Source organism: Drosophila tropicalis, unplaced genomic scaffold (genome assembly GCF_018151085.1).
Source record: "Drosophila tropicalis isolate 14030-0801.00 unplaced genomic scaffold, ASM1815108v1 contig_694, whole genome shotgun sequence".
Classification (NCBI taxonomy): Eukaryota; Metazoa; Arthropoda; class Insecta; order Diptera; family Drosophilidae; genus Drosophila; species Drosophila tropicalis.
Genome location: NW_027173176.1, coordinates 6,263,251 through 6,274,469, shown reverse-complemented (window position 1 = coordinate 6,274,469; position 11,219 = coordinate 6,263,251). Strand labels below are relative to the sequence as shown.

The following is an 11,219-nucleotide window of genomic DNA, read 5'->3' as shown; positions in this document are numbered from 1 at the left end:
ATACACATACATACATGCTAGGAGACCTTTTTCAATAATATTTATAATTATTATATACATACATATATCAACTGAAAACGAGTTTCAAATTTCAATCCCCTCTACCCCGCACACTCACCATCCCATTGGAGCAGACAAAACGAAAATAAAACAAACCCAGAGACCCAAACATTAAGGCGTAATAAGAACCACGTAACTAAGGTCGAATAAAGTGTCGATTGTTCTAGGGCTCAAGATCAGAGTAGCAATGGAAAATAACCTTCAGTCTGTACCAAATAACTGAAATGATATGAAATGGTACGATATGTATGTCTACATATGTATGTATGTATGTATGCATGTATGTGCACGCATACAGTTGCTTAGTTAAAGGTTCGTATATCTTTTAAAGGTTTCGATCTCAATCGTTACCATGGGCATTGTTTAGATTCATCTATGTATGTATATATACTTGAAGATTTAATCAAATTTCATTTAAATAAAGTTGGATACTCTTTAATGTGAAATAGTTATGAGAGCCGTCGTATGTACATATTTATCTTTGTATATTGCGGCTAATTGATAAAAGGTATTTGGGTGGAGGTTTTCTGTCTAACAAGTTCAAATTGATCTGTCTATGTGTGTGGGCAATAGATATGTGTTTCCATGGCCATTTAATCAGAGAAACCAAGAAAACTCAAATCGCATAAACAATAGAAGAAAAAAAAACATTTCTGTTAGAATTGATTCCTAATTTAAACTTGAAACTCTTTGACTAACAACAATTGTTTGCTTTCATAATTACTTGATTTTGAAAAAGGGCATGTACATAATTGTGTATCGAATTCGAAGAAAAATTATGGAAAAAAAAAAAACGCAGAATTTGAAACTAAGCGCCCAATTGCAGTGCTTATCGATAACTGTTACTTCAAATTGGCCAGATTATAGCTAAATCGGCTAAGGTGACCAGCTTGACGGGAAAATAGCCAAACTAATCAACACTGGGAACAGCAGCAGCTCCCTTGTTTTTTTTGACCGAGTAAATTTAACACAAGAAGCAAATAGTTTAAATTTAAGTTTTCTAAATCATATAGTAGTTATATTTTTCATTTGAAATGTTATATCATATATTTATTTAGCAATTTTTTTATACAAAACACACCATTTCAATGTGTGACAAATAACACACACAGAACACACAAGAAACAAACACACACACAGACACACACGCTCGCACAAAACGCCTCTCCAACAAACACAACAACACAAACAAAAAGAAGAAAGGAGGATTTTACGCAACGCTGGGGAAAGAAAGGCCAAAAAAAAGACACGGCACCCGGAAAACGGCACAAAAAATATTAGAAAAATAGAATCCAGTACAAAAAGGACAACACCGACAAACAAAAAAACATCATGGCGAATATGGCTGTATCACGTATTAAGCGCGAATTTAAGGAAGTAATGCGCAGCGAAGAGGTAAGACTCTTAGAAGAAGTTAGTGCAAAATAACAACCAAAATTGGTAGGATCACACAAAAATATATGCACTCCAACCCATAAGTACATATATCTAACCAGTTCTTAAATATATTCGTTAGATAGTCCAATGCTCCATAAAAATTGAACTGGTTAATGATAGCTGGACAGAGCTGCGCGGCGAAATAGCGGGACCACCGGATACACCATATGAGGGAGGCAAATTTGTTTTGGAGATCAAAGTGCCGGAGACATATCCATTCAATCCACCAAAGGTAGGCTAAAATTCCCAGAAGAGAACCGACATTCGATATCAATCGGGTTTTAACCTCAATCAAGAAAGAAAAATTTGTCATGGGGTTCCAATTTCATCTAACAGTTGTTTGTGTCTGTCTAACGGCAAAAGTCAGCAACAATCGTAATAGGATTTCCATCGTAGTTTTAATTAAGCTTGAAATCGTCTTTTAACTAATTTTACTTTACTTAAGGTTCGCTTTATAACACGCATTTGGCATCCAAATATATCATCGGTTACCGGCGCCATTTGTTTGGATATACTCAAGGATAATTGGGCCGCTGCAATGACATTGCGCACTGTGTTATTATCCCTGCAGGCGTTGCTGGCCGCTGCCGAACCTGATGATCCACAGGACGCTGTGGTGGCCCATCAATTCAAGGATAAGCATGATTTCTTTTTGTTAACTGCCAAACACTGGACAAATGCCTATGCCGGTGGTCCGCATACATTTCCCGATTGTGATTCAAAAATTCAACGTCTTAAGGATATGGGCATTGATGAACATGATGCCAGAGCCATTCTATCCAAAGAGAACTGGAATTTGGAGAAGGCCACAGAGTGCCTGTTTAGTTAGCTTGCTTAACAAAACAAACCCCAAAAAAAAAAATGTCACCTAAAAACAAAAAAAATCGTAACGTTAGACCAGTCTCAGTCCATCGCTAGCGTCAGTAGAATCACTTTAAATTCGGCAAAGCAAAAGAAATCCAAGAGTGCAAAGTTTATACTTGAGACTGAAGGACCATGGCGTATCGCAGCAAAGTGTGAGTGTGAGTGTGAGAGAGAGAGCGAGAGCGGGCAAAAACTATCTTTATGCACATATAAACAGAATCGCAGCCATTTCCCCCGATTTTCCGCCCTCCCGTTTACTCTTACACTTCTCTCCTTTTCGGTAAAAACACAAAAAAAAATAATAAATTGTTCGTGTAATAATTGTTTCATGATGTTTGCATGTGTGCATCGTATTTTTCTGTTAAAATATTTTGTTCTTTGTGAGAAAAAAAAGCTTACAAAAATTAATGTTGATTTCCTGCTACAGGTTGAGCCCAAGGCCTTTTTTTATATTCAATCAATCGATGATGAGTGGAACGAATCCTCAGGGTTCTCCCTCCCTCCCTTTTTTATTATGATTATTTTAAATTTTAATTTTTTTGTGTCGTCAATGCATTTTAGTTCAAAAAGGAATAAGAAAAAGTTTAATGATTTTTCAAATCATCTATAATGATAAATAAATAAATTAAAATTAACTCTTTGTAAATTGCGTTAAGTTAACACATAATATTTAAATACAAAAGAAAAGAAAAACAAAAAGAAAAAAAAAACAAAATATATAAAATGAAGAATAAGAAACAAAGTGCATAATAAAATAATAATGAAAATGATTTCCATTTTAATTCGATTTTTAAAGGATCAAAAGAGGAGATGCATGTAAAACTAGTAAAAAAAAAAAAACATAAACCAAACTGACTTTATATATAGCGTAGTTATTGATCGATCATTTTGAAGTTAGTATTTCAGCCACATATAACAATTTTGCTCTCCGTCTCTTGCCCTTCAGAGAAAGCTAGATGACAATGATTTATTACTTGTGTTATTTTAATACAGGTATATTAAATTTGACTAGAACATTTCGACTATAAATTTGTGCCTACAAACATTTTGATGTTTCCTCACTACATTTTGTGTATTTAGCTAGTTAAAACGGGGAATACCTTTTTTACTTGTGCTTTTGCTTGGACATTGAAGGGGCACTGGAGCCAAGGTTGGAGCCGCCACAACCGCCCATGCCACCTAAGGGCATGGAACCGCTCATTAGGGTGTTGCTGCTGCTGCTTAAAATGCTGCCTGCGTTGCCGCCGCCAGCACCACTGCCTCCGCCAGCAGCGCCTCCAGGTCCACCGCAACCGCCACCGGCAACCCCAATGGAACTATTGGTCAAATTGTGATTACTATGACGCTGCTTTAGCATCTCTTTCCATTCGGTCTCGAGACGTACGTAGGTGCCACCCAAGGGTTTAGCATTCTGCACTAGAGACTGATCGGATCCGGTTTTTTTGGTCACATAGGTGGCCACTTGTTTCATAATCTTCTCCTCAAAATCACGCTGATGATCCTGATTGCTACGGGCCGACAACTCACCGGACCAAAATCTTCCCGACACTTCAGTGGGCCTACAAAGCACAGAAACAGAAGATTCAAAAGCGCAAGTTAAGTCAGGATAAGGACCAACCTTTTTCGTCCTTTCTTGCCACGTGTTTTTCTAGGAGGCGGACGATGATGATGCTCCGATTCACAGCCATCGCTTGATTCACTGGAATCATCATCATCATTATGATTCATGGCATTGCGCATTCTGGGACGCAACGAACGGGCATCTTCCTCGCTTGTTGATGTGGTCTCCGAATCGGTGCTGGTATCGATTTGATGGCGAGATCCGCGCATTCGTCGGCTTACCCTGTGATTTGTCACTGCAAAATGGAAGACAAATCGAATTGAAAACATTGTCTATGCGCAAAATATTATTTAAACCCACTGTCCATGCAGAGTTGTGGCAATAGACCTTGCCGGCAACGTTGAGGGGTCAATGAGATGCCCTGCCAACTGGGATTTATCTCCCCAGCGGCAGCCAACTCTTGGATGCGCAATGGTGGCAATTCGCACAATGCAAAATTCTCAGCTACAAGCTGAGCTATAGCCAATATGGCACGTTCTCGATCGGTTTCCACCAGAACACTATGCTCACGGAATTGACAACCCTTTTTGGGAGAGGGATTAGAACTTAAAGTGGTACAGAGATTCACTGGGTTTAGGGTTGGGATACGTACATTGGGTCCCGGCAGAGTCTCATATCTAAATGCCTGCTGTCCACAACAGGCATAACGGCCCGCTGGACCGGCATTGCCCACTGGTCCCAAGAAATTCGGTGCCTCCGGATGATAGCGACACCAGTTCATCTGGTAGACTGGAAAGTGTGCCTCACAAGTGCAACAATAGAGATAGTGACAATGTCCCCATAGTTTCCAATAGACTTTTCGCCACGATTTCAACTCCTTGAACAATTGCATTATATAGATATTTAAGTCCCAATTGGGATCGCGCACATGACCTGCGAGAGAAATTGAAAAAGTTACATATGTAAGTCGATCCCACCATGCAAATCATCTCAGGCACACACCACTCATCAGTTGTCCCCAACGATTTAAACGTATGTTGCTTGGCGTACAATTCATGTAGGATTTCATGGTATTGGTCACACAACTGAAGCATCGAATGCAACGAAACAATCCCGACATACTATAGAAATGACCACGAAGAGCCTCCGGCTCCGGCTCACTCAAACTCTGTATCAATTTGGTCCAGAGACGTGGCGTAACCCTCTCCTTCTTATCGCGCACTATTTCCAGCTCCAGATTGGTAAACATGGCAGCTAAACGGGTAACCAGGGCATCATTCAAGCACGAAAGATTCGTCGATGTGCGCACCACTTCGCTGAGATGGGCATGACAAAAGGTAAGGCATTCCAGCAGTAAGGGTTCCATTTGCAAAAAACTCGCCGAAACCAATATGGGGACAACATTATTGCCATCCAATTGAGGTCCCGATGAGGCGTGATTGCTTGTTTGACTGGGATTCGGTAATTCCTGACTCTGTGCACTATGTTTGATCCACTTCATAAGCCAATCGAAGATCAAAATGTCACAATGCACCGATATGTCCATCTCTTCGAGCCGCTGGCCAGCTGTCACATCGGCAAAATAACCCATTTTGCTGACCAACAAACTCTGCGGGCAGGTAAAGTCACGTGAGGTGTTCTTTACCTCATCGCAGACATGGATGACCACCTCGGGCCTAAGAGAAAATAAAAAAAAGAAATATTAGAAGAACTTGGTTTATGACAAGGATGGGTGGAAAGGACAATGCTTACTCCCTTTTCTCCTGACGCAAATGTTTGCTATCTTTGACCAAAAGAAGAGATTTGCGGCGTCCTGTGGTATTCATTGATCCCTTGCTTGTGCTTGGCTCTTTGACCATGGCACGCATTAAATTATTGGATGTGGAGGACGATGCAATACCATCCATTTCGGTTACCTGCTGCTGGAGGGCTGGTGCCGATGTCGTCACCGGTAACGATGAATTGTTATAGGAAGACATATCGGTCATAGATTTGGCTGCACTTATAGCTGGAGCTGGATTCGTGGGCAGTGTTAAAATTTCTTTTGCCGCTGGCGGCATATGTGGCTGTTGTTGTTGCTGCTGCTGCTGCTGTTTGGGTTTATTTCTAGCATTGGTGGCCAATGGTACGGGCACGGGCACTGGACAAATGAACGAAAGAACCGAATCGAGTACTCCCTCATTAATAACCGCATCCAATTGTTCACTTAATTTGGGATGTAAACCCCTATAGGTGGCTAACGAATCGTGACGTCCACGTCCTCCTCCGCCATGCACGTGTCCTGGACCAGAACGAAAAGATTTGGTTTCATTGCCAGCCAATAACAAGTTGGTTCTACTTTCATCACGACTAGAGCTTGTGGTGGCAGTGATGCTTGTGGTGTTAGTATTGGTGGTGGTAGTAGTGCCGCTGCTGCTGGTGGTGGTGGTGGTGGAATGTCGATGATGCTTGAGTCTCTTAAGGCCCAACAGCTCGTTGACCAAATGATTCTCCGCCAATGTATCAAAATCGAATTCTTCGCGCTTTGTCTGACGTTTGGCCTGATTACCACCACCTCCGGCTCCCTCCATGGGTGGTATTGGCTCTCTTGTGTGTGACTTGCCCATATCTGCCTTCGCTATCATATCGTTAACATGACAAGAAAGTTTCAAAAATTCTAGAAATTCATTTAAATTGATTTGAAAATCAGTGCCAGAGTTGGCATCGATCGAGCATTTAAATTGCTGTTGCTGATCATTTGTAGCTCCACCAGCAGCTCCATCTTCGTTCCTCTGCATGTTCCACTTTCTGATTCGATATGCATTGTTTTTTATTTATTGATTGGGTGCAATTTGGTTGCGAATGACAACCATAACCAAATAAGTTCAAAGAAATGCGCTGATAAACGAAACTTCCCACTAACATTTTAAAATTTTCCTTTAAACATTGTTATCCGCCTTTTTTTAGTTTTTGTTTCTTTTTTTCGATTGCGGGAAAAAGTTTAAAATGCATAAAAAACCAAAACAAAGGTGAAGAAAGTAAGTCGTCTCGACGACTTCCGTATACCATGCACCAGGTGAAACAAATATTGCAAGTTTCGAACACACCATTGAATGTATGTCATTGAAATTTTTTTGAAGATCGGTTCTATTTAATCAAGAATATATATACTTTATGGGGTTGGAAAAACTTCCTTCTGCCTATTACATACATTTTGGCGATATTAAAAAATATATAAAAAGTATATAAAATACTAATTTGAACTTTATTAATCTTTATAAAATTTACTTGGATCTTTTAACAATTTAGTTCAATTAATTTTGTCGAAATGTCATTTGTAAGTTGAATGATTTCCAAACTGGATGGCATTTAATATAAATATTAACAAATTTCAAAAAGTTGTTTAATGGCGCCAACTCGATGTCGCAGCTCGATCCAACATGCAACTCGATCCAAATCGTGAGAAATGGTTGGAATCGAGCAAAGGAGTCAGACCCAACCATGCTGTCGAGCCTTCGCCGTGACTTTTTTTAAATAGAGATGGACAATAAGTCGTAGTGATGGGTTTCCACCAAGTGAAAACCCGATAGGCGATGACAGCTTTTCAGAGATGAAATCGTTCATTTAGATTTTTGCCATCACCAGTTCTTTTGCCGTCCCTAGTTCTTTTTCCGTGGAGCGTTGTCCCGACACGTTGTTTTTTTGCTGGTCTGCTTTAATTTTTGATTGAAATTAAAGTGTAAATTGATTAAAAATGGTAAGTAGTGGCCGTAAACATGAGAGAATCATGTAGCTTATTATTGGAAACATGAAATAAATGCAATTTGAAACGAAATCCGATTGTGTTTTGTGTCAACCTAACCTCAATGTTGAAAATTTATGTTGATTCGCATGGCGAATGCACATTTTCGGTATGATGATTTTAACTAATTTGTAAACTTCCCCATTTTATTTATCAGGGTCGCGTCAGAACCAAGACAGTAAAGAAGGCCGCCAAGGTCATCATTGAGAAGTACTACACACGTCTGACATTGGACTTCCACACCAACAAGCGCATCTGCGAGGAGGTTGCTATCATTCCCACCAAGCCTCTGCGCAACAAGATTGCCGGGTAAGTTCCATTAGAGTGTGTGTTTGTGTGTGAGACAATGTTACTATATATTCATATATATATTTACCTTTACTTTCAGTTATGTTACCCATTTGATGGGCCGTCTGCGTCACTCCCAGGTGCGTGGTATTTCCATCAAACTGCAGGAGGAAGAGCGCGAGCGTCGTGACAACTACGTGCCCGCCGTTTCCGCTCTGGAGCAGGACATCATCGAGGTCGATCCCGATACCAAGGAGATGTTGAAGCTGCTGGACTTCCACAACATTCGTGGCCTGCAATTGACCCAGCCCAACACCAACAATTTTGGACGTCGCAATTAGAATCTTCAACTATTCTAACCAGAAGTGAAGTGGAAATGATGTCTCTTATAAAAGATAATTTTTTTTCTGTTTTTCCCTGGAAGCACAATAAAGAAAAGTGTGTGTGAAAGTGTAAACGAAATCCGGATAATTGTGTTTTTTTTTTTTTAATTTTGTTTAATATGCATATGTCTAAATCTATCTATGCATGGAGAGATAAAGTCTGAGATCACTTTTATATATATTGTGTCAATATCTTGCCTCTATTTGGAATCGGTTTTTAAATGGATAAGGCTACATTTATAGGTATTGACCATATATATTATCATGAAATGCGATATGTTTTTGTTTATTTGTACTATATCTATTGATGAATGTATTAATTCTGTAAGATCAATCCATATCTAATGGATAGATTGCCTACTTTGATCACAGATAAGTCTGTTACCATCACGACAGCATATTTCAGACAAAACTGATTGAAAATCTTGTACAATGAATGTAAATGTTTCTTTTTCTGTTCAAGTTAAAATCTTTTCAAAAATGTAATTTACCCCCATTGAGGCTCCTCGAAGTCGATCTGTTTGATGAGGTAAAGATCATACTGAAGTATTAATGGATACATTTTCTAATTTGATTTGAATTTTAAGTAATACATATTTTGTTTTTGGGGATTTGTTTGTATACTTTTATTTTCATTCGAATGAAAAATACTGTAGACACATGCACATATATATAAATAAATATTTGTTTGTATGTATAAACCATAAATAAATGGTATTTTGTGTATGGTACGACGATATATAAAAGATATTCTCTAGGAGTGTGCAGCACATTACAATCTAGAAAGTGTGTACACAAATACATGTATGTATATAGTATATAATTTATATATGTATATGTATGTATGTATATAGATTTGTTATGTATGTATATGAAGAATTCTTTGTATGTTTGAGAGAACTTAGTGAGAAAAATCCAGAAATCGGTAGGATACTTAAAAACTAATCCCAGCGTACTTGATTTTAGTTCGTCTTGTTCTCGTTCTCTCTCGCTCGCCCTTTCTATCTCTCTCTCTTGTTCGCTAGCTCGCTCGTTGTAAGTTCTCCTTTTAACCGAGTTTGTTATTCTATATGCAGTTTAAGTTGCCACAGCTTGTTGCTGTTGTTGTTGCTGCTGCTGTTGATCCTGTTGTGGGCGACGCACTGGATTACGCAAGACCAGCTCCGAATCCTCTGATATGATGGGCAGAGCATGTGCATAATGATAATTGATCAAATGGCTAATGCTATCGAATATTCGATCTTTGGTACGGACAACACCCTCAGGATCGATGAGTAACAAATGCTTGGGTGTCTTACCCTCGAGGCCAGTTAGAACATATTGTCCGCGTTTGCCCTGAGACTCGCGGACCAAGAAATCCCCGTCCTGTTGTAAACGCCTTTCTGCTATGGGCCGTGATATGGAGGCATGAAACCATATTTCGGCAGTTAACGGACACTGAGGACCATCGAAGACATCGCGTATGTGGGAGAGAGGGGCAGAGGAGTTTGCTCCGGAAGCCAATAATGATGATGTGGATGTGACTGTGGAGGAGGAATTGGCTGCTGTCGCCTGTTGCAAGGGATCAAAATTGCCCAGGGAAAGTTTGTTTGTTGTTTGATCAGGAGGCGGTGAGTTTAGGTCAATGAGATTACTGCTCAATCGATCGCGCGGCTTCTTTAGGTTCAATTGGGCCACTCGAGGGGCATGTGGATGCAGAGGCTGCTGCTGTTTTTGCGTTTCCTGCTGCTGCTGACTGTTGGCGTTGGGCACTTCTGGTGGCAGCTTGTTCGGTAAATCATTATAATACTCTTTGACATTCTCTTTGCAACTTTGATTGATATTATCATGGCCAGCGGCCCCTGTATCATTGAGACGACTCAGTGCATTAAAACGCAAAACGAATGCCTTGCCAATGGTTACAATTAGATCCTCACTCTGCCCGCCGGCGCATTCAAGGACATAGCATGCCCGCCACTCATCCTCATTTTTGGCTATGTAAGCCAGAAAATCGAGAGTGTCGTTATCACCTCCCGATGCAAAGCTAATCCTTGGCATATTGTGATTAGCAATGACCTCACCCGTCTCCACATTACTCAACGTGAGGGCGCGGCTGGAGACGTTAATGATAATATTGGTGCCAGCGTGTTTCATGCTGGGTCGATCCGATATAAAGGTACATAACTTCTTATCCAATCGTCTTTTGCTTGCCGACTTGAGACCAGCAGCTTCGCACACTCGATTGATGCATTCCCTAAATGTTACAAAAAAACAAGAGCAAAGATAAAACACTTTGGACAGTGGGCGAGATGAGGGGGATGCCGCCTTACCGTGCCAACATTGTGCGCGTCTCAAAGTCCAGCGATTTCATTGACGTCTTGACCTCAACGCAGCCAGTATAGCGGACATTGAATGCAACTCCCACGCCCATAATTTCGCTATCGGGATAAATGCATCCGTCGCTACTGGTGCTAGCAGCGGCTCCACCACCCAAATTGCCGTCCTCGCCATTCCTTGGCATTGTGTGTGAGTGTGTGCGTTTGTTTTGGATGGTCTGTGTTAATTTTAATGATCCTCTCGAGTCCTTGTCTTTGTTGGTGTTGGTTGTTAGTCAGTGTTTTGTGCTACCGGATATTTAGTTGCCCCATATCTGGCAACACAGCCAGTCGCAGAGTTGCCAGATGTGCTCAATAGTGGCTGCCAATCGTTTCAAGTGTTCCAAAATAAAAGTAACGGTATGTATTGACGAATCAACACATAAATTCACTTTTGCTTTCCCTTCTTGCATCTATTTGGTAACGTAACGTAAAGGCTTGCAATCAGGTCATGCCTTTTATGTGTCCTTTCAAACAGACTGCGCTACCAG

The 11,219-nt window shown here is 40.4% G+C and overlaps 4 protein-coding genes across 5 annotated transcripts; 2 read left to right on the top strand and 2 right to left on the bottom strand.

Annotated features, from left to right (window-relative positions):
* The first annotated feature begins 976 nt into the window (after positions 1-976).
* Ubc4 (ubiquitin conjugating enzyme 4) lies at positions 977-2,996 on the top strand. 2 transcript variants are annotated; one of them, XR_011032776.1, is made up of 4 exons: positions 977-1,455; positions 1,577-1,729; positions 1,943-2,641; positions 2,789-2,996. XR_011032776.1 is itself a non-coding variant. In XM_068292592.1 (3 exons), the coding sequence occupies exons 1-3, from the start codon at positions 1,393-1,395 to the stop codon at positions 2,324-2,326; spliced, it is 600 nt and encodes a 199-aa protein (XP_068148693.1). In that variant the 5' UTR covers positions 977-1,392; the 3' UTR covers positions 2,327-2,996. The 2 variants fall into 2 exon arrangements, 1 of the variants encoding a protein (XP_068148693.1); XM_068292592.1 differs by having other exon boundaries at positions 1,943-2,996.
* A 331-nt stretch (positions 2,997-3,327) lies between these two features.
* On the bottom strand, positions 3,328-6,837 carry LOC137578955 (SANT and BTB domain regulator of class switch recombination). The gene is made up of 6 exons (XM_068292591.1): positions 5,675-6,837; positions 4,925-5,598; positions 4,575-4,855; positions 4,283-4,505; positions 3,980-4,217; positions 3,328-3,920 (listed from the first exon to the last, which is right to left on the bottom strand). Exons 1-6 carry the CDS (start codon positions 6,697-6,699, stop codon positions 3,467-3,469), a joined length of 2,895 nt encoding a protein of 964 aa, XP_068148692.1. The 5' UTR covers positions 6,700-6,837; the 3' UTR covers positions 3,328-3,466.
* Positions 6,838-7,500: 663 nt separating this feature from the next.
* Positions 7,501-8,453, top strand: RpS17 (ribosomal protein S17). The gene is made up of 3 exons (XM_068292633.1): positions 7,501-7,658; positions 7,861-8,012; positions 8,092-8,453. The coding sequence occupies exons 1-3, from the start codon at positions 7,656-7,658 to the stop codon at positions 8,330-8,332; spliced, it is 396 nt and encodes a 131-aa protein (XP_068148734.1). The 5' UTR covers positions 7,501-7,655; the 3' UTR covers positions 8,333-8,453.
* A 532-nt stretch (positions 8,454-8,985) lies between these two features.
* Positions 8,986-11,129, bottom strand: Shc (SHC-adaptor protein). Its single transcript, XM_068292632.1, has 2 exons — positions 10,684-11,129; positions 8,986-10,607 (listed from the first exon to the last, which is right to left on the bottom strand). The coding sequence occupies exons 1-2, from the start codon at positions 10,872-10,874 to the stop codon at positions 9,452-9,454; spliced, it is 1,347 nt and encodes a 448-aa protein (XP_068148733.1). The 5' UTR covers positions 10,875-11,129; the 3' UTR covers positions 8,986-9,451.
* Between the last annotated feature and the right edge of the window lie 90 nt (positions 11,130-11,219).